Source organism: Haliotis rufescens, unplaced genomic scaffold (genome assembly GCF_023055435.1).
Source record: "Haliotis rufescens isolate VD_foot unplaced genomic scaffold, xgHalRufe1.0.p SCAF_4, whole genome shotgun sequence".
Taxonomy (NCBI): domain Eukaryota; kingdom Metazoa; phylum Mollusca; class Gastropoda; order Lepetellida; family Haliotidae; genus Haliotis; species Haliotis rufescens.
The window spans coordinates 49,487,567-49,511,907 of record NW_025964112.1 but is presented as its reverse complement, the minus strand read 5'-3'; the positions used below and the strand labels follow the sequence as shown (position 1 = coordinate 49,511,907).

The window sequence follows — 24,341 nt, the reverse complement described above, 5'->3', positions numbered from 1 at the left end:
AACAGAACTCACGAAGTGGTCATTTTACCGTTATTAATTGATAACCGTGTGTCATTACCTGACGGGCTTCGGGCATTACGAATCTGATGTAAATAAAATATTATTCAAACCGGTGTTGAACCATACTCATAAACTATAACTATTATCCGATTTTTGTTGTCGACATTTCGTATTATAAATTATACAGGGACTTATATGATGGAAATCGTATATTTTAATCACAATGCAACGACTATCTGCAGTTATTATTTCCAATGTATTTGCTCACGTATGTGCTGGCTATAACGAAATGAAACATGTTGAAATGACATAACTAAAGACAGAACAGAAAGGTCATCACAGATCACACCTAATGCAGAAATATGAATAAAATGTTTTATTCATCCTCGATTGTATATCGTATGATATGTTCATTTTATTATGATAAATACCCTGGCCCCATCCGCCAACATGACTTCCACTTGAGCACAATTAAAACGAACAACGCTAAAAATAGCCGCCCAATCAAATAACTTTCATGAGCGAGCGAAACTGTGTGCAAATAATTATATGGGTGATAATATATATGTAACATACAGGCGGTTTTACTTGAAACATGTTTTCTAAACAGCTATACGAAAATAGGTAAAGTATTTTTTAAATATTTTATAGGTTTTAAATGGCCATTGTGATACAGGTGTACATACATCTGCGAGGGACGAATTTTAAATGAATCGAACGGTCGATCTCATTGACTTGCATGTCATCGTACCCTGACAGCGTGGTATAATGCATAGAATATTTATGGTTTGCAGGTCCAGCCTCGATTAGTTACAGGCCGCCGTCATTTAGTTGTGTACATGTGACTCGTACAGATTACTCCATAAAGAGACCGCCTCCGTGGTCTAGTGGTAGAGCGTCCGCCCGGAGAGCGGAAGGTCCGGGGTTCGATCCCCGACCGCGTCATACCAAAAGACGTTAAAAGATGGCACTTGTTCTTACCCTGTCTGGCGCTCGGCATTAAGGGGTTAAAACAAGGACTGGTCGGCGCCGAGTCAGTATACTGTGTCTGAGTGGGGTATTCATGTTAAACTGCGACATGGTATCTCAGTGAGCTAGCACTATAAATGGGCATCAGTCCGGACTAGTACAAGCAGCCACTCACACACACACGTACATGCACGTCGCTATATAAGTGCAATAATCTTGGACGCGACGTTAAACCCCATTTCACCTCACCTACTCCATAAAGAACAACCTGTAAGGTATTCGAATCAATGTTTATCCCCAGTTTGAAGTTAGTTTGAAACGACATGCTCATTTAGACGTAGATCCAAACTATCCTACTTTTGAAGGACATTATGTAATTTGAAAAACGAACGTTATGTTTGTTTACTGTCTTTTTATGTCTTAATAGTTCTTCAGCAACCCATGCTTGTCCTGAGAGGCGACTAACGGGAGCAGGTGGTCAGGCTCGCTGACGTGGTTAATGCATGTCATCGTATCCCTATTACGTAGAGACCCTTGAAGATCCGGGGTAGCATAGGTCTATAGCAACCCATGCTTGTCGTAAAAGGCTACTATGCTTGTCGCAAGAGGCGACCAACGGGATCGGGTGGTCAGGCTCGCTGACTTGATTCAAGCATGTCATCGATCCCAATTGCGTGGATCGATGCTCATGATATCAATCACTGGATTGTCTGGTCCAGACTCGATTATGTTCAGACCGCCGTCATATAGCTGGAATATTGCTGAGTGCGGTGTTAAACAACAAACAAACAAACAAAAGAAATTCTGTGTCCAAACGTAGTCTCAGTATACTATCGTTTGTTACGGAATATTTTGAACCTGGTTTGGGATATCGTTTGAAATGTTCATGTAAACATAAAGCGTCAACGCTAGAGAATAATCAGTCACGATTATCTGCCGAAACAGATTCCACTGGGCGTAAAAGTCAAACTAGCAGTGACAATTATATGGAATGATCTCTTGAGATGAATTATGACACCAGGTGTTCGCGAAAAGTGTGACATGTGGCATACTGAGTAGTGAGCAAATCACTTTACGCATCTTATGCAAGCACGACACCAATATGAATATCATAAGTCACTTTAACTGTCCGTGGTTCAAAAAGAATCCCTAGTAAATACGTCTTTGAAGATTACATTCTGGTTGAGTTAAGTTGCCATGAGTGAACGTAACCTTTCATCACCCTAAGATCGAACAATGGATAGTCGATTTCTGTTGGCTTTGAACCACCCACAAGTTAAATTGCCAACCTTTCATAATAGTCATGAGCTCATTGGTGCGACAATGAAGGTCTCTCTCGGTACTTGGCAAAGCTATATATCGCCACAGTGAGGCCTTGCGGAAGAATTCGGATTCATTGTAAGAACCTTTTTTCGAGGTTTTCAGTCTGTATTTCTCTGGGCCGGATTCGTTCACAATCATTTAAACCATCTTAGCACTTTTCTTAAATAAGATTATGAAACGTCCCCGAAATTCAACAATGATATGTTGCTTTTAAATGACAACTGAATTCACGACTGGTTTATTGAGGCCACTAAAATAAGTTTCTACCAATTGCGCTAAGGGACTCTTTATATGTCGTGCTAAAGTAGTCCAGCATTCAGCACTGACCAAAGAGAGATGTCTTTTGAACACAATCTAGTATTTCCTTAAATCAATAGCCTCCAGATCGTCTCTTTAACAGAAAGTGAACCAACGACGTAGAATTGGTGAACGTTGCGAAAGTATTACTCACACCAAAATGTCGTGTCCTATCACAAAACGATATTTCCCCCAAAAAGAAAATTTCCACCTGACTGATTATAACTGACAGGTACACACAGGAGATGTGCTTGTCGTAAGAGCCGACTAAGGGGATCGGGTTGTGAGGCTCGCTGACTTGGTTGATGCATGCCACCATATCCCAATTGCATGGATCGTTGTCATGATGTCAATCATTAATTATAATCTATGCGCTGCACATGGCCCATGTTTTCATTTGTTTTGTTCATAAGATTCAGAGTGACAAAAAACTCTCAACAAGAATGTGTGACAAGAGGGATGACTTCAACTTTCCAATAGCCAACTTTTCTTCATGTCGAGCAATATTCCAGAAGCTCCAGCTTTGCCTGTTTACATTCCCCTACTTTTGAGATACAATCGAGTATGCTCTTTCCACCAAGATTTCAAAGAGCGTCATACGACTCTTGCTCAGAAGTTGTTTGATCAAGGTTACATCATCCAAGGCCTCAATAAAGCTTCCAAAGGTTTTATGGTAGACATGTGGAGGACATTTCCAAATTTGACGCATCAATGGCAAAAATGATGTCCGATGCAATTCCCTATTTTGACTTTTACCATATGTTCCCGTGTTTCTTCAGGTGAACAATTGATATGCCTTTGCATGTGTTTGTGACAGGTGCCACCGGTGGGGCAGGGTACTCTCACCTTTTAGCGAACACCTGTTATCATTACTATTTCATAGTGATTCATATGTCGCTTTATTTATTATTATTATTTTAGAAGCTGGAAAAACAAAAGTCCATGAAACCTTTCCTGGAGGGTTAATGATTTCTTTATTATTTGTAAAGACCTTTCAGGGCTACCTTTACACTTTAAGCCATCTGATGAAGGACCGGAAACCTCGTTACAACCAATTGAGATAAATGTTTCTATTGATTTATTTAAGATTTTTATTGAAAATGGTAAGGGTTGTGTCGGTTTTACTTAATTCCGTTTCCAATGTACCATGTTTCAAAGGCTTTTTTCATCTGGGGCTAATTTGTCAAATATGTGATCAAACGATCTTGTCGAACGTTGTCAGTACATGAAGCTCCCTAGGATATAACAACAGAAAACAAAAAGTTGAAAGCAATCAAATAACATACGTAGGGCCCTTGATGCACCTAAGAGGTAAATATAGAATATTAGATTGGTATGGGTAGAAAGCAACTATTGTAATTGCTTGGTAATTGTAGCTTATTGTGTTTTGAGCCGGAAATTAAACCAACGTTAACACAAAACGACTGTGCACAATCGGTGGGTTCTTTTGAAAGCTTGACATTAAGACCAACTGAATTATCAATATTGTTATTTTCAATTAGCGACTCATAACTTTTGAAAGCGTTATGTTATTTTAAGGTTTTCTCCTCTACTACATATTCATGTGACTACATGTATGTCCCGAAAAAGATATATACGATGACTATTATGTGGGTAAATCGAACATAATTCAAGGAAACATATGACACTACTTTTGTTCTTACATGCAGGCATTAGCATAATACAAATTTGACAATACTGTAGCTTGTTGTAAAAAGAGGTGACATAACTTTACTTTAATTCGGCAAATTAGGCTGATATTCATGCATCTAATGAATAAACAATCAGTTTATTTTTTAGATACATATTGCTGCCAATAACTGGTCAAGGCAATATAAGCAATAGCAGGGATCACACACAACAACATCAGCATAAAAAGCATAATTTCTTTGTTATTTCTTATGAATTGTACAACTGGTGAATAAGGGTTTGAATGATAGGTATATAAAAAGAGTACCAACCGTGAATCCACGAAGCGACGAAGAAGGCACTATCGGTGTTATAAAGTTGTTCATTGTGACCAAAGGCACTGAGAGAGTTGATCTATACCCCCGGGGAGACATGGCTTTACTCAGTGAAACCGTCTAGCACTAACTTGAGTCTCCTACTGACAAATGGACCTGTACGAGAGCTCGGCGGTGATCTATTTCCTTCCCACACTATCGTGCTTGTCTGTGCATGTATTTACTCGATAGCAGATTATCCCAAGGAATACTTTTCCAGGATTTTCAGCTCCGTCATTAATCACAGCTTCAGGGATGTCGAATGATGAAGATTTTCACGACCACAATGTCAGTAACGGTCTGAGATGAAAAAGAAATAATTGATTTTAGTGTTTGATCCAAACATAGTGTGGACAGTTTAACCCTATATGTTGTCCTCGACCTAATCCAGAAAGTTCATTGTTACATTTATTATATTTCAATACATCAATATATATATGGGTATACTGACACCCACGCGGCATACCACTAGGTGACAATGAGTATTTATCAATGCTACATACATGGTAGGAGAGAATGGCATGCATGTATGCTCATATGTGCGGTCATGAATATAGATGAATACATGGCGGATCAAGCAAACATACCTTAATAGGCAATAACATTACATCCGTTGGCGTTAGGACCTGTATAGATTGAGACACCTGGTTTACCGGTATAGACCTATGGTCTTGTGTCCTATATACAAGCATGTGTTAATGCATCTGTCGATTTGAGTTCAAATGTTTATTTTGTGAGTGTGCATTTTATGAAATCCATTGATTCTTTAAAAGCTTTAAAACAAAAGAACTAGTTTACTGCTTAGTGATATTTCTAACATCATAAGACAACTTATCTTATTAATAAACAGTCATGACTTGAACATATGTTTGGTTCTGATGTTTCTTGCACATATGTTCATATCGGCATCATGATTACATGTACAAACATATAATATTTTGAATGAGCCAACACAATCACACGAAATGTAGCAAAAATGTTGAGCCGCTTCGTGTTATATAACAGCCAACCAACAATGTGCATCGATGCTTTGTTTGTTTGTTTGTTTGTTGTTTAACGCCGCACACAACATGGCCAGGTTCGATCACAAGGCCCCTTGAACCGCGCTTGAAGGTTTAGAAACACGAGCCGCCCAGGAAGCGAAGTCGTCCAAGGCGCTTATTATTTATTGTACATCGTTGTGCCGCCTTGGCTTGTTACATGTTTTTGATTGTCAGTTCGAACCCCGGTTCGCCCTGAATACATTTTCATTTGTATGTTTCTAAGTTTGTCAGCACTATGCTCGTGGGTTTCACGTGGACAAAATCGTCTAAGTTCTACATTACGTCGGGGGAATCAAGCAGACACGACGTGATATAACTGAAATACTGTTCAAAACCCAGCTTAGAACCACGACCTCTTCGCGAAAGAAAAGTATTGATTTCATGTTTCTATGTTTGATCTTCATTTGTGTTTTTCATTCAAAGCCATAGACCACAGTCGACTATTGATATTTAATTATCTTGCATTAACTCTAATCCATATATTATCCTGGGGAAAATATTTTCAAACAGTTTAACATTTGTTCAGGTGAAAGAAACAACATTTGACAGGTGAAGACAACCAGAAGAGGCAGTTGCCGGCAAACAGATGTTCTTCATCTGAAGTCGTAAGTCCAGCAAGAGCCACAAACATGACGTTTTGAAGGGGGAAATCGGATTGAAAATATAACTGTCTGATCTGGTCTTTTCCTTTGTAACGGTGCACACGGCGAAGGGAGACATTTCATTGTGTCATTCTTGAATGAACATTGTAATCGAATCATTTGATATATTTATTTATCATACCTCCATGTCAGAGTGATGAGATCTGATTGGTCACCGTGATCTTGATTAGATACTGTGTAACCCGCCAAGGAGGGTTATACATTTCTCAGCGGGGGAATAAATCTCAAATACCCCGCCACGAGCAATACAGGTTGCACTTGGATTCTTGAAGTCAGAATATATCCCTTATACCCCGCTTCCAAGCAAAAAGCTGCACGCTTTTTTCCGAGTCAATGGAAGTCACGTGACACAGCACAAGTTAACCTCAGCTCAAAAGATTAGATGTTTTCTATCAATTTTTAATTTGTGTTAATTCTTTTACAATGTCACACTTAAACATGTCGATAACAAAGATTCGTTGTAGCAGGATCACGAGGGGTACATAGGGTTGGTTGTTGAGCGTCCCGCGTTAGGTTTCATACCACGAGCCGTGATAGTTATATTTACGAAGGTTATACAATAGCTCTTGGGGGGGCACGGGTGGCCCAGTCGTCTAAAGCGATTCGATGTGCAGAGTTGCGTCCATTGGGCACGCCAGAAACCTATGATTGTGGGTTCGAATCCCGGTTCGCCCCGATTATGTTTTTAGGTTTGTCAGCACCATACTCATGGGCTTCACCGAACTGGTAAACATCTGAGACCTGCATCACTTCGGGCTTTCCTCCAACATTAAGCTGACACGCCGCGATATAACTGGAATACTGTTAAAAGCGGCGTTAAACCCAACTCACTCACTCAATAGCTCTTGACAAAGACTACATATTCACTGTCATGACATGGTGAATGAATGAATAAATTAACTTTTTTTATTTGATTGTCGCGCATACAAATACATAAGTTATTTATATCATGAAAACATGTTCATATTTGTATGCAAGGCCATTATTGGCCGAGGAGTCACGTAGTGTCCACCTTTATCATCGTGCCTCAGTGGTCTAATGGTAGAGCGTCCGCCCGGAGATCGGAAGGTCCGGGGTTCGATCCCCGACCGCGTCATACCAAAAGACGTTAAAAGATGGCACTTGTTGTTACCCTGTCTGGCGCTCGGCATTAAGGGGCTAAAACAAGGACTGGTCGGCTCGGAGTCAGTATACTGTGTCTGAGTGGGGTATTCATGTTATACTGCGACATGGTATCTCAGTGAGCTAGCACTATAAATCGGCATCAATCCGGACTAGTACAAGCAGCCACACAAACACACACACGTACATGCACTTCGCTATATAAGTGCAATAATCTTGGACGCGACGTTGAACCCCATTTCACCTCACCTCACCTCTATCAGTGTGTTTTTCTTTCTATTACAGTTCTGTCATCGACGACATGGTTTATTGGAAAAAGGCGTTGGTCGCTCGCGAAACACAAGGTTGCTGACACCAGCAGTGAGTGAGCTTGGTTTAACGCCGCTTTTAACATTATTTAATTTACATCACGGTGTGTCAGTTTAAAATAGGAAGGAAACCAGAAATGATTATCACCGCATGGTGCTGACAAACTACAAAAAATACTCCGGGCGAGGGCGAGGCTGGGTAAAAAAGACATATAACTTCTATTATTTCTTTTGTCACGAAAGTATAATTTTCTGAGAGCCGCGTGTAGAGAATATATAACGAACACGATCGAACATTTGGTATTATGGACAGTCATCCTTCAGAGAGGAGCTGGTCTATTACTTTGAATCGGTAAAGAGATTTAAAAAACAAATTGAAAAACTAATTGAAATTATTCTAGAATACAATTCAACAATCAAGTGATGCCAATATTGTCCAGAACTCTCCGATATGGAGTTTCAAGAGGATGCAGTACGGAGATGAGGATTCAACGCTGTATCACAAATACGCTGCTGTAGAAGTTCTTCCTTATTGATAAAATACCAACAGGTTGGTTCATTTGACACACACACGTTTTAATCACTTCGCAATAATAGTCGTTTATAGTTTATATTCCTTCACAATCATTATGTCGCAATGTTTCCGCGTTGCTTGAGGGAGCTTTGAGCTTAGAACTTAGAAGAATTATTAATGAAGGTGTCAGTATGTTAATCCATTCCGAGAGTAGAATCCTTTGATAGGCATTTAGAAGTTGTCAGAGTAAGTGTGTTGGGTTTAACGCCGCTTTTAAGAGTATTTATATCGCGGCATGTCAGCTTAATATGTGAGGAAAGCCCGAAGCGATGCAGGTCTCAGACGTTTACCACTTCGGTGACGCCCAGGAGCACAGGAATGGTGCTGACAAACCTAGAAACCGGGAACCGGGATTCGAACCCACAATCATAGGTTTCTGGCGTGCCCAAGGGACGCAACTCTGCACAGCGAATCGCGGCGCCCCATAACTCTTCTTTATGAATAACAAACAACACTGCTTTGATTCTTTTGAACATTAATCCTTCCGTGTGTCAACATATCATCATGTATATTAACTCTAAACGCTTTGTCAGTATTCCCCTTTATGATGGGGCAAGTAGTAGCTCTGAAACAGTAGTTGTTACAAAGAATAAGGAAGTTGTAATCATTAAAAAAAAGTGTCCACCCGTGAAGATCCGGGATTGGTCTTCAGGAATCATGCTTTCCTGAAAAGGCGACTACGTTTGTCGTAACAGGCGACTAACGGATCGGATGGTCAGGCTCGATGACTTGGTTGATACATGTCATCGTATCCCAATTTCGAAAATCGATGCTTATGATATCAATCACTGGATAGTCAGGTCCAAACCCCATACTTTACAGACCGCCGTCATATAGCTGGAATAGTGGAGTGTGGCGTTGAACAACAAACAAACATAACTTTGCCTAAAGAACATCGGTAATATATGCAACCACATGGATATACATGTATAGGCAGAAGGTGGAACAAGAAGTTCCGCAGTTCACAATATCTTGAGGGGCGGTCGGGTAGCCTAGTGGTTAAAGCGTTCGCTCGTCACGCCGAAGACCCGGGTTCGATTCCCGACATGGGTACAATGTGTGAAGCCCATTTCTGGTGTCCCCCGCCGTGATATTGCTGGAATATTGCTAAAAACGGCGTAAAACCATACTCACTCACTCACTCACTCAATATATTGAATTAATGCGAACATACACCAACCCGCGACAGTCGTGTGAACACATTGAACTCGTATCTAAACTCGATGCTGTTCTGTCGGCTCGTCAAAATGGCAACACAGAAGCCTAGCGGAAAGCATTAGAGTCGAGCAACCGAACGCCAACTCACGGGCCGACATAATGTTTATGAGGAAGAGAATTTATGGATATCAACTTCTTTATTATGAGGACATCCATAAATTTTCTTCCTTGTGTATATCACTTCTAAATGCCTTTCAAAGACTTGATGCTGTTTATGGTCTGGCGTGCACAAGACTGGAAACTGGTCCTGTTTTAAAAACATGGCACACCCGTTTGTCACACGGGTGCTTCACTGCTGCTCTACCCGTGAGGAGCACCCGTGATACATGCGTTTGCCATGCGTTCTCAACGAATGAATTAACCTCTAGGCAGTACTATACAAGAGGCATGTGTAGCTAAGTCGTCTAAGGCGCCGCAATTTGCTGTGCAGAGTTGCGTCCCTTGTGCGTGCAATAACCCTGTGATCGTGGGTTGGAATACCGCTTCGGTCTGGTTAGGTTTCTAGCATCATATACATGCTCGTGGGTTTCACCAAAGTGATAAATACCTAAGACCTGCATCACTCCGGATTTACCGTCAACATGAAGTTGATAGGCCGGAATATAAATGAAGTGCCGTTCAAAACTACGTAACACACAATCCACTCAGTCACTTTTATATGGTTATATAAAGGTTGCAGACGAATATTTCAAGAGTTAAATGCAACGAACTTTGGAGTAAACAGAGTTTGGAGTATTATTTTCGCAGTGTGAATATTTTCATCACATTATTGTAACATTTGGAGGGGGTGGCTGACGTGATACAGGTAACACTGCTAAAAGACAAATCCTTAATTGATGCTTTTTGATTTCATATTTCAAACACCGACAATTGTCTTTGGAATTGCCGACGACGGTAACACATAAATGTTTTCAGTAATTTTCCGAAGCAATCGTTCTCTACGTGACCTCTCAAAGTTGTGACACAGACATGTGGCGTCATTCTGCACTCTACGTGAACTCCCAAAATTGTGAGACAGACATGTGGCGTCATTCTGGACTGATGCTATGATGTCATGATACAATGGATGACGTCATATGCCTCAGTGAAAACTGAATCTCCTTCGTTAGCAGAATGTGTGTTAACAACAACTGTACAACAAGTTGTTCTGGGCCTCGTTCCACAAAGCAATCTTAGCGCTAAGACGATCGCAACTCCCGTACTTTAATATAGACTTGCGCTAAGTTCGCTTTGTGGAACGGGCCCTGATAAATAATGATCACAATTATTCCTAGCACATCCCAGGCGTGAATCCATGTTACGAGTGATCTAAATGTAATGGACTCTGTGTTAGACCACGACTTATTTTACATGATCATTGCTGTGTCAAACATGCTGTCATCATCTGCTGCAAATGTAGAAATCTGACCTCATTACAATAAAACAACTCTAACCATTATCATTAATCATAAATAGATTGGTGAAATACTTGAACCACTGGGCTACCCGACCGCCCCCTTACATAAGTAAGGTAATAGTTTACCAATGCGAATAAGACATGGATGACACAGCCGATCATTGACAAATTTGCAGTAGCTCCAGCCTTTCGTGTTTACATTTCACAACTCTTGAGATACAATCGAGCATGCTCTTTCTCCCAAGATTTCAAAGAGCGTCATACGACTCTTTCTCAGAAGTTGTTTGATCAAGGTTATAGCATTCAAGGACTCAGTAAAGCTTGCAAAAAGTTATATGGTAGACATGTGGAGGACATTTGACGCATCAGTGACAAAAATGAATTCTGATGCAATTCCCTATTTTGACTTGTACCATATGTTCCCGGGTTGTTTTTTTTCAGGTTAACAATTGACTTGTCTTTGCATGTGTTTATGACGGGTGCCACCGGCGGGTCTGGGTACGCTCTTCTGGTATCATTACTATTTGATTGTGATTCATAAACACATGCTCATGATATAGTCTGAATCGTACATTCGACTCTGCTTTATGCAGAGATTTCTATTGGGAATGGAAAGGGTGTTGTCGTTTTTTTATTATTATTTTAGAAAATGGAAAAACGAAAGTCCATGAAACCTTTCCTGGGTGGTTAATGATTTCTGTTTTGTTTGTAAAGACCCTTCAGGGCTACCTTTTCACTTTGAGTCATCTGATGAAGGGCAAGAAGTAACCCTGAAACCACGTTACAACCAATTTAGATAAAACGTTTCATGTCTATATACATTATAAATTATGTGTTGAACATGGCAGAAATCACAGTGTGTAGACCTCAGGCGAATAAATGTTGCTTTTATTGAACAAAAGCGATAATCATGAGAAATCGTTACTGAGTTCCTCGTCCAATGTATGATTTCGACTGTATATCATCAGCATGTGTTCAAGCATCACTATCAAATCACGTTGTTAGATTGTACTTTTGTAGCCATGACAATCTGAAATTGTTGTCACACAGTCAAATACCTTCTGCTAATATTCAGCCTGGAGGGATACCAGATCAATAATAGAAGTGATTGATGATCCTTTGCAAAACGATGCGTTCGTGGGAGTTAATGTAAACATTAATAATTATTCAATTTCAAAGGATTGTACTCTTGTGTTTATTTATTTCATTAATATTAAGGATGTGTGCTTTTCACGATGACATTAAACTTAAAACATCTATGCGGGTAAAATGTCGTTTGTTTAAGTGGATACCATTAGGATATTTTCAGGTTACGGGTAGATTGTCGCCGGCTCCTGCAGTATTTTCATTGGAATCTGTCTTTGAGCGAAAAGAACGAGTTCCGCTTTTAACGCATATATTTGAGCACAGTCTTGTTCTGTAAGGAAATGGCAAGAGTCCAAAGGTTCCTGGTGGTTTGATTACGGTGCACACCACGTGACACGGATAGGTTTGACAAACTACCCAATGAGAAATATTATAGGGGTTCAATGTTCGGCCAGACTGACAGTTCACGCAAGTTTGATTCCAGTAATTCAGAAGGACTTTGTCTGCTAGCTGAAGTTGAAGATATAAATTCATCCTGCAGTTAACGATTACTATAAAAACACACAGACTATGTCTGGATTTCACAAAGGGCAATAATTCCTACAACTAGACCTGGACTAGATCACGAGACTAAGTTCTCTCAACCGTCAGCAGTGCAGATCACAAGAATCAGTTATTTTCAATCATCACTCTGCGTACAACTATTCTTATGTGGCGTGTGAGCTCGATTTGTTCGGTCCTGTATTTGCAGGCTTGCCGGTGATAGTTGATGCGAACTTTAATGTGTACAGCACCTTGACAAGAGCATGCGTCACTATCTATTATAGTTTACTTGAAACTTAAGTTATTATTAATGTTAGTACTTGCTGAGAGTATGTCAGTTTTCTTTTTGGACATTATGCCATTTCCTATCACTCTCTATAATTTGCATTATAATACGGGTTATTATAACAGAGTGAAATAATGTTAAGAAGACATTAAGAACAGCAACATAAAAGCCAAGGTGAATTACTAACGTTTATGAATTATACGGTCAAGAAAGGTCAAATGTATAAATAATTTTAGTTGTTCAATTTTCCTGAATCATCTAAATGTATCATTATGAGTCAAAGATGGCTTATAGCAGTTGCGCATTATATGTTTCATGTAAGTTTCAATCTCAAAATAAAATGAAAAACAAATAAAGGTTTCAGCTTAGTACAGTTTTAAGTGTAGATGATTTTTTTCATATTTTTTAATTCAACTATGTAAATTAAAAAGGATATTAATCATATACTATAGAAACAAGAAAATCATGTACTTACCCCTGTGCACCTAGTATCTTTCGTTACTTGTTTCTCACAAACAATTTTCTCTCTTAATCTGTCGCCGGGTATGGCTCATCCCAAAAGCTTTATACAAATCTCCGCTGTGATTAAATGAAAGTCGAAATGAGTAGACTATTTATTAGCTCTTTATATCAAAGTCTTGACAGTAAGGGAGGGCCGTCATCGATAAAGTACCACCCAACTGTGTGCCGTGTGGCGATTAAACATTCCACACACCCACGCAATTGCTAACCTCTTAAATAAGACGAAGGCTTCGCTTATCGCCTCACAAGTGACACCTTCGCTTTAACGCTTGTAAACGCGAATTACGTTTACAGATAAGGTTCAACACCATCTGACTAATGTTATTGTAAACATATTCATTGTGACATGCTCTACACACAGATGTCGTATGTCATTGGTTAATCGATTCCCGGAACTCTCATGGCGGCAATCCTAGTTGGGGCAGAACACATACTTCGTGTTTGGATCGGGCTATCAAGACATGTTATTACTTACAGCTGCGTATTTTCACATCAGTATTTAGACAATGTCAACACAAAAACACAATACGCTTTCTAACAAAATTATGAGTCAAAGTACTTGAGCAGGTTTTACCATGTGATATTTCCTCCGTGTGGTCTTTAAAATACCCGCATATCTTCAATGCACCCTGTGCCTTGAAAAAGCGCTGATGCAATGAATGAAGGTCGTCGAAGCATGCTGATGCAAGCAAGGTGCCTAATCTTTCCGCATTATGGAGAGTAAAGTTCATTTCGAACACTATTCCCATAACCTATATGTACCCCATAGGAAATATTGTTGCAAATGTTGTAAGCTTGTCAAAATGTGCCAGTTAGACGTCTGTTGCCTGTATGCATTTCACTGAAGAAATTGAAATATCATATGTCTCCGGATGATTAAATATACCTTATTCTAGTTTCAACGAAATGTACCCCGTGAGGATTCAGGGTTAGAATTGGTCCCCAGCCGCCTGCGCTGTTCGTTAAAGGCGACCAAATGGAGTGAGTGAGTGAGTTTGATTTTACGCCGCTTTTAGCAATATTCCAGCAATATCACGGCGGGGGACACCAGAAATGGGCTTCACACATCGTAGCCATGTCGGGAATCGAACCCGGGTCTTCGGCGTGACGAGCGAATGCTTTAACCACTAGGCTACCCGACTGCCCCTCGCGACCAAATGGATCGGGTGTCAGCTTGGTGACTTGGTTGATTGCGTGTCATCATACCCCGACGGCTTAGATCGTTGCATGCTTGGTATTATCACTCATTCATAGTGATTCATAAACACATGCTTATGATAATGTCGGAATCGTAAAATGGACTCTGTTTTGGCAGAGATTTCTTTTGACCATAGAAGTGTTTTTTCGCTTTCATTCACAATATCGAGCACTGGATTATCACAGAGCTTGATTATTCCTGAGTGCTGTGTTAGGCAAACAGACAATAAATATACAAATGTATGCTGTAAAGTAGCATACTTATTAGTTATTAAGAATGCCGTATTATACCCTTTATTAAAAGAATTGATGGCCCCGATCAACACCGATTCTCAGCCAGCAGGGCCCGTGAAGATTCGGGGTTAGAATAGGTCTTCAGCAACCCACGCTTGCCGTAAGAGGCAACTATGCTTGTGGTTAGAGACGACTAACGGGATCAACTTGGTTGATGCATGTCATCGTATCCTAATTGCGTGGATCGATGCTCATTATGTCAATCACTGGATTGTCTGGTCCAGACTCGATTATTTACAGACCGCCGTCATATAGCTGGAATTTATAGTACGGCGTTAAACAACAAATAAACAAATTTCCACCAGCAGAGGTTATGTGTATGTTGTAGTAATTATTGGGACGTGCAGTTAAACCTGTTTTTTTATGACGATCGGCTTCCACGGGGTATTGCTTGGGGGAGGCCAATATTGTTCAAGAAGCACCATAGATTTTGCATGTACAACCTTTGTCAAAAATGTTTACATATATGATTTATACAATACTCCATATACAGTTATATACTATAGAACATAAAAGAATAATTAATATAAAAAACACATTTGAAAAATAATATATGATTTATTACAATCGCACAGTATCATCCTTGTATAGCTCAAAGTCATGAGACCAACATTTTGGTTTATTCGTGGGCATATACTTACATCTATGTCTGTACAATATCACATGACATTTAGAAGCGTGAATGTGTCGTTAGCGGGATTCGAACCCGCATGATAAAATATGAGGATGTGTAATGGTCCACCTCGGCGACGGCGACATATGGTAAAATAGTATCAAGTTAACATAATATATTTTCAAACACTTGTTTAATCATCAAAGGTTTCCCTACTTAATGTTACTTATGACTATAATGTTCAAAAGTAATCATAAATGCAACACAGGAGATTATCCTTGTCCATGGCTCTTTAGTTCCTATAAACCCCGTCAGCATGTACTTAAAACGTTTAAGCGATTCATGCAATACTTCTATTATTGCGCACAATATTCACAGGATACGGTATTGTCGAAATGAGTTCATAATTACCCTAGTGATAGATAATATATCTCAAAGGGGCGGTCGGGTAGCCTAGTGGTTAAAGCGTTCGCTCGTCACGCCGAAGACCCGGGTTCGATTACCGACATGGGTACAATGTGTGAAGCCCATTTCTGGTGTCCCCCGCCGTGATATTGCTGGAATATTGCTAAAAGCGGCGTAAAACCATACTCACTCACTCACTCACTCACTCAATATATCTCAAAATTGATTTAGCTAGTAAAAGTTTAGTCACTATTTTCATATCAATGGTCTATAGTTGCAGTTAATATTGACTTAAAGGTTCATATTCTGCATGGTTCAAGTTGTCAAAGACCCGTGAAGATCCGGGGTAGAATAGGTCTTCAGCAACCCATGCTTGCCGTGAAAGGCGACTATGCTTGTCGTAAAAGGCGACTAACGGGATCGGGTGGTCAGGATCGCTGACTTGGTTGATGCATGTCATCGATCCCAATTGCGTGGATCGATGCTCAGGATATTAATCACTGGATTGTCTGGTTCAGACTCGATTATTTACAGACCGCCGTCATATAGCTGGAATATTGCTGGAATTTTAAACACCAAACCAAATCAAGTTGTCAAATGTAGTTGTTTAAAAGGCGCACTTTCAAAACGATACTGCTCCATTTCAAATTGAGACTCGAGTGAGTGAGTGCGTGAGTGCGTGAGTGCGTGCGTGCGTGAGGAAGTCATTGAGGAAATGTCATTAATAACCGTTTTGACGTAGGCTTTCACTACCAAGTATACCTGCTGAACCTGACGCCAACGTTGAGTGTAGACTTATCAGCAAACAAGTAGATTACTACTCCTAACTTCCGATGTAAAAACACGGACGAGTGGATCCGTTACTCGACGATTTAACGTTATTTGTGGAATAGTATTAAAAAACGGTCGTAAATGTAGGATCACATTTAATAGTGAATGCTGTGAAATAAAATACTAAAAGATAGATATGTCTCTACGTGATATGTCATTTTACATGGTATCAAGTCAAACCGTATATATTGTGTAAACCTATTGTACAATTTCTAGTGAAAAAGGGAAAATTGAAAAAGAGAATTTGAGACCTAGTTTTGTATCATATTGAAATTACGAATTAAGTAATGAAATCGTAGAACTGGGGGGTGATGTATCATTGCTTCAGACATGTATACAATCCAAATAGGTTCTGAAACAGACTGTGATGTTTGTTTTTTGTTTCACTATTCCAGGTATATGACGGCGGCCTGTACATAATCGATTCTGGACCAGACAATTTAGTGATCGATATGGTGAACAACGATCCACGCCGTCGGGGTACGATGCCACACAACAGCCAGGTCACCGAATCTGAAAACTTGATAAATCAAACCGTCCTCTACGACAGCCATAGGCTGATGGGGAGCAAATTTATAAATGTAGTAAAAAGAAGGAAATCCTTAATATTAAAACGGTAATCATGTGTTCGTAGATTGTTATGAAACATCGCGTTAGTGTTGGGTCAGGTACATTGAGCGGGGACACGATTATATGTTGTTTACTCTCAGTCCACGCCCTGTAGATCTCACACGTGTCACACGTGTCACACGTGCTGCCTCTCATGTCATGTGGGGGTACAACTTTTCACTGAGATTGAAAAAGTCAGGTGATTTATATTGATCAAAAAAGTATTATTCAATTGCCCTTATTCATAAATAATGCTTACCGTATTCGGCGCCTTAATAAGCGCCCACGGCGATATTTACTTATAAATTGGCTAGTGAACAAGCCCTATTAGCATCCCTTCCGATTGATCAATGTACACAAGACTTATGTATTCGGTATAATACGCACACGTGTGTTATATGCACCCTTATTTCTGGGCAATTAAATTCTGGAAAAATATATGTCGTACATAAACATTTCAGACTGTCAGCATAAACCACGAAAGGTATCTTTCAACTATGTTTTTTTTCACCAAAATAATATTCTAATAAGCCCCCCTATTTCTAATTTTGAGAACGCCCCGGGCGCGTATTACGTCGAATACGGTAAATATATTTGTTAAATGATACAGGCAATAAAATAATGAAAAATTTCCACTGCCAATCTCAACTGCAGCCCACAATACTTCCGCTTGACGTTGGTATCGGAACTGATGCCCCTGTATGGAAACGTTTCTACGTTCTCTATTCAGAAGATAAAGGACCCGTTAAGACTCCGGGGTAGAATAGGTCTTCAGCAACCCATGCTTGCCGTAAAAGGTGACTATGCTTGTCGTAAAAGGTGACTAACGGGATCGGGTGGTCAGGCTCGCTGATTGGGATCGATGACATGTATCAACCAAGTCAGCGAGCCTGACCACCCGATCCCGTTAGTCGCCTCTTACTACAAGCATAGTCGGCTTTTACGGCAAGTATGGGTTGCTGAAGACCTATTCTACCCCGGATCTTCACGAGTTAAATGGGAGTTAATGACACTATTGCTTTTAGACATGTTTCAAATGGTTCAAGTACGTGCACGGAAGCGAGGTCATGGGGGCCCGAAGCAAGTAGTTTCGGGTTCCAAGTCTTTTCTGCAGTTATTAAAATATAACACTCAATTTTGATTCAGCACCATCCGGGGATGTCGGTTTTGTATCGCTACCCAAGAGTGATACATTGCCGCATTTTAACATGAATACCCCGCTAGGTGCCGCCCAGTCTTTGTTTTACCCCCTTAATGCCAAACGCCAGCAGGGTAACAACAAGTAACAACACAATGTCTTTTGGTATGATGCAGCCTGGGTTCGAACCCCGACCTTCCGCTCTCAGGCAGACCCTCACGAGGCGGTCTGTTTGAAAAGCGCAGACATACACAACCTATTGTCTCTCTGTGGGTTATCTCCACTGGTCGAATTCACTTATATTCAATAGATTCATACCCATGTATGGAACAGAACTGTATAGTTTTACGTCTGTACGTAAACACACAACCATACTTTAGGTGAATAGTATGGTCCGTTCAGCCTTAGTTTCCCCCACTTCGTTTTGCTGTCGTCACAGGTGACTTTGTGGATCGGATGTCTAGGTTCCGTGACTTGCTTGGTTGAGTGTCTGCGGTGTTCATTAAATCAATCCTTGGTTTGTCTGGTTTATTTGCAGGTCGACGTCATATAGTGACTACTCCATATTGGAAATAGGCATTATTGTTTTATCTCATATTTCTTGTTTGAAACTATTTTAATGTGAGTGAGTGAGTTAGTGAGTTGGGTTTAACGCCGCTTTTAACAGTATTCCAGTTATATCACGGCGTGTCAGCTTAATGTGGGAGGAAAGCCCGAAGTGATGCAGGTCTAAGACGTTTACCACTTCGGTGAAACCCACGAGCACGGGTATGGTGCTGACAAACCTAGAAACATAATTGGGGCGAACCGGGATTCGAAACAACACTATTTTAATAATTCACAAGGAAATGTATGTACAGTTGAAATTACTATGACCAGATTTTGTCACTATCCATGAATATTTTGAATAACAAACACTAACATAAACAACCTCTTGCATTTTCATGCACATTGTGAGTAACGGGTCTACCAGCCGAGCAGGACACGCTCTTTCGTAAAAACCTGGTTTAATCACTAATTTGCAGTGATTCATTCATATAATATTCTCTACAATATTGCCAATGGAATGTGTTTTGGCAGATGATCGAGAGTGATTATTGTCTGGCGTTGTACGTTTCATATTTACATGAAACAATCTCATTTTATTGGAACATGTGTAAATTGAGACAACGGAGTTATGAAGACACTCCCCCGGTGACGCGCCAGGGATATTGATCTGGTGGGGGGTGGTAGGAAACGCGCATATCCGAGCGTAATAACACGGTAATCCTCTAACCCACACAGCAACAACGACGAAGCATAAGTAAGGGGAAAACGACGATGTCGTTTGTTCTTGAGAAATTCCAACCCAGTTCAGTTGTACCGGGTTCCCTGTCATCTGAAGCGCAGTAAGTCGCTATGCAAAGTTACGGCTCTTCGTCGTGCCTGGATCCGCTGATTCGTTGGTTCGAGTCCCAGATTCTCCCTTATTATGAGCCTTGGTTTAATGACACCATACCGAAATTAAGCTGACATTGATATGAGAAGAAACTTCCAAGTGTTCATTCAGAGCTGCGTGCCTGAGGCGTCACAGGATCCTATGATCGTGGGTTCACAACCCAGGTTTGCCCCGATCCTTGCAATGTCGGCATGATACCAATTCTCGTAATTTTACAAATGGTAGACTTTTAAGAAAGTCCTATATTAAACCGTCAGCGGTGATATAACTGATATACTGTTCAAAGCCGTGCTAAACCCTATTCTCCCGGCGTCTGTTTGCTTTGATTGGTGTGTGTGAAGTCAAAATGATTATGCGCATACCAATCTGTCGATAAGCGAATTACAAAGAGGGATGGGGAACGTGAATTTTAATCATGAATATTAGAATTTTAGAATTGTGTTTTGATAAAAGAAAAATGTGCATTGCAAAAAATAATACTTTTGCAAATGAGATGGTTGATCCTAGCAAAAGACGCTGCAATGCATCTCTGTCCTTTGTAGCCCAACAAATATTGATAAAGGAGGGCTCAGTTGTCAACAGTATCACAGGACGGATCTATACACTACTGGACAAACTTAAGTCCCTTCAAAGGGTTTAGAATGCACCACAGACGATACATTACACACCCGTGTATTATGCAATGAAGTCGAACGTGTTCAGTCTTCCTAGATGTTTAGCTTCACTGCCGTATCATGAACAACACGCGCACGCAATCGCAGCCCGTGATTAACATGTGGTCAACCGGAAAAGGACATTAACATAAAAACGTCTTTATACAATTGATAGCCTTCTTTACAGAAGAAAGTGGGATGGAATAAGATTATGGCAAACTAGTATTATAAACATCTTTGAATGAAAGATGGCATTCAAATTCTATTTCATTGTTCATCAAACACATCTAATAAATTTCATGTTGCTACGTGTGAGCCAGGGCACAAGGACGCATTTTCTAAAGTTAACAATATTCAGAGTGAGTGAGTGAGTGAGTTGGGTTTAACGCCGCTTTTAACAGTATTCCAGTTATATCACGGCGTGTCAGCTTAATGTGGGAGGAAAGCCCGAAGTGATGCAGGTCTCAGACGTTTACCACTTCGGTGAAACCCACGAGCACGGGTATGGTGCTGACAAAGCTAGAAACATAATCGGGGCGAACCGGGATTCGAACCCCCAATCATAGGTTTCTGGCGTGTCCAAGGGACGCAACTCTGCACAGCGAATCGCGGCGCCTTAGACGACTGGGCCACCCGTGCCCCCCAACAATATTCAGAATGTTGCGCATCTTCTTAAGTTAACAATGCTAATGACCTAAGATATTCCTTTGTCCAAAGCAATTCCCTATTTTGACTTGTACTGTATGTTCCTGTGTATTGTTCAGGAGAACAGTTGACTTGCCTTTGCGTGTGTTTGTGACGGATGCTATCGGTGGGGCGGATACATTCATCTATTCGCGATCACCTGGTATCATCCACTTGATAGTGATTCATAAACATGTGTTCATGATATTTTCGGAATCGTACAACAGATTCTGCTATTAGTAGATATGTTACAATTATTAAGGGTTTTGTCGCTTTATTTTATTTTGCTGGCCGTATTCACGCACTGCGCGGAGTACCCTTGGTCATAGGAATGATAGCACTGATACATTATCAGAACAAATCGTGGCATGTTTATTAACGATATCCAGTAGTTAATGTTGAAAGATGCAGTTTACATGAAAGTATTTACATCATAGAGAAATTATGCCACGTGAAGCTAAAGGTCTTAAAGTCTTCAGATAGTATTCAATGCCGACCACTAATTTGTTTTGGGCCTGGCTTTGGTGACTCAACTGGGCTCCTGTCTAGCATATACGTCACCATGGTTCCTGTTTATCAGATATGTGAGCGTATTACGGCTGTGTCCACAGTGTCATCAGTTGTGCAAATGAGACAATGAGACGCTTCAATCATACAGAGGTATCAGTTACCGTCCTGTGGTAATTGCTACGTAAACATCATCGTCATCCAACAGTGAAGAGGTAGACAAACCTAATTCAATGAACTTCAGAAATTGAGGATCAAGAGATTAAGAACCACATACACATTGTTATTCAAAATTTGTTGTTGTTTTGTTGTTGATGTTAAGATTAAACAATAAGATGCAGCACAGAAAAGTCTCATCATCAGCTTCGTTCTTAGTTCTACGCGCAGCCCAGACATCGTTGGAATTTTCCCAGGAAGCGTTGCCTTGTTGAAATCACCAAAACCTTTCTAAAGTGTGTGACGATTCCCTCATTGTCAGAAGGGTTGTGTTCTCAGTGGAAAACCCGGGACACCAGGATCCTCAGTGGAAAACCAACCTGCACCAAGAGATCCGGTGGTACCAAGCCTAAGGCACCGATAGCCGAACAACGTCATATTTGAGCTGCAGGCGTGACGTTCAAATGCGACGTCCGGGACAGAAATTCAATAATATATATTCACTTGAGCAATAAAAGAAAACAAGAAAAGGTTTATTGACTTGAATTTGTCTGAGGCCATGAAGGCCTATTCCATGACAGTTTGTTATTTTCTCCTTACCATGATGACCTGTACAGGGTCGTACCATGACAGGACACCAGAGTCAAATCAACAGACTTGGCGAAGACTAGAATAGAATGAGCGAGCCATGCCATAATGTCTTTTAAAGCAATAGGTTTGTGCCAAAGCGGGTCATCCACTGACAGTGCCACTAAATTCATTACGTTTTCTACATTCAATATGAACATTTTCGATGAAAATCACAATTTAACGGTTTCGGTTTTGAAGTGACTTGTCCAATGATAGGTATCTTATCGGAGTCCAAGATCTGATTTTAATTGGATTGGTTCAAGATATGCTAGCCATTAAATCCAAGTTGATAAATACGAAGCACACGTGAAACAATTATTTCACGCTCTGTACAGTACTGTTGACCATTGTTGATATACGGTCAGCATGTGTGTCTCTAAAGCTAATGTGACGTTTGCATCATAAAGACAATATAACATTCCTAACATTACAGAAGATGAGTTGCATTTTATGTTAATATGCCCAATTTATGATATTTTAAGACACACATATTTTTACAACACTAACTTAAAAAAACATTTTTTTCTCAAACTTTTACCACAATCTTCTAACATTGAAACCTTGTCATTATGTGCTAAATACATTAAAATTACTTATCTTTACGTTCTTCATATTAGAATTCTAATTGTATTTTAACTGCACTTTTTACCACTTGTTATTTGAAACCACTTTTGTATAAAAAAAACCATGTATTTATTCTGTACTGTGGCCTGTGGCTTTTATACTGTGAAGAAAAACTATACCATTTGTTGTACAGCCTAAAGTTACCAAACTGATCTGACCTTAACATGTATGTATGAGCGGAAAAAACAAGTAACGTTTTGTTTTAGTAAATGCATCCGATTACATTTGAATGTTACTGATGTAGGAAATGTTTGTCATTGTCATATGGACATTACGATTATTACATTGGTGTGTGTTACGTACTGATTTCCGGAAACGGATGTTGATATATTTTTTCCTCAATAAAAGACATGCATATGAAATAAAAATGTATTCAAATTTGTTATCCCGTAGATCTGATTAACATTGTTATAATATGACTGTCGTGAGTGCCTACAAGTACCACTTAAGATATGTTAAACATCAACCCAAGTATAAGGAGCTTTACAACTGTGCTTTTTCTAAGGTTTTCAGAAATAAACAGGTGTTAAAAAGTCAACAACTGTCATCAGTTCAACTAGGCAAGAAATGCAAGATGACGGCAAGATGTATACCATGAACAATATCAATAATTCACCCAAATGCCGCGAGGGTGCCATCAGTGCCGATATACAGAAAAGGAAGATACATGAGTCCTTGAAGATGCAGTAGCTTAGTGTCCAACATCTCCCTCGATACACATCCTTCACCGCGTTATCTTGCCCCCAATCCTCATAATTTGAACACGCATGATAACGAAAGGTCACTTATATATACGACGTTTATCAATATCCCGTCAATGCAGTTTGAATAGAAGCTTGCATCCATCCGGATGAGACCCTCTAAGATCCGGGGTAGAATAGGTCTTCAGCAACCCATGCTTGCCGTAAAAGGTGACTATGCTTGTCGTAAAAGGCGACTAACGGGATCGGGTGGTCAGGCTCGCTGACTTGGTTGATACATGTCATCGATCCCAATTGCGTGGATCGATGCTCATGATATCGATCACTGGATTCTCAGGTCCAGACTAGATTATTTACAGACCGCCGTCATACAGCTTGAATATTGCGGAGTGCGCAATGTATTTTCAAAGTCATGATACAGTTATCATGACATTCATGTCTATATTTGAAAATACAAGTAATACAATCTCTGCGGATGGGGGCTGGGGGATTATTCAAATGTTTTTCCT

General features: G+C 40.2%; 1 protein-coding gene across 2 annotated transcripts in view; it reads right to left on the bottom strand.

The window, feature by feature from the left end:
• LOC124151488 overlaps positions 1-24,341 on the bottom strand; it is a 79,357-nt gene that overhangs the window by 14,042 nt on the left and 40,974 nt on the right. Inside the window, exons 1-2 of one of the 2 annotated variants that reach the window (XM_046523983.2) lie at positions 13,306-13,461; positions 4,551-4,892 (exon numbers count right to left, since the gene is read on the bottom strand). In XM_046523983.2, the coding sequence (XP_046379939.1) occupies positions 4,551-4,652 (102 nt within the window). In that variant the 5' untranslated portion in view covers positions 4,653-4,892; positions 13,306-13,461. Of the gene's footprint in view, positions 1-4,550; positions 4,893-13,305; positions 13,462-24,341 lie in introns of those variants that run through there. The other variant, XM_046523992.2, reaches the window with a different exon arrangement.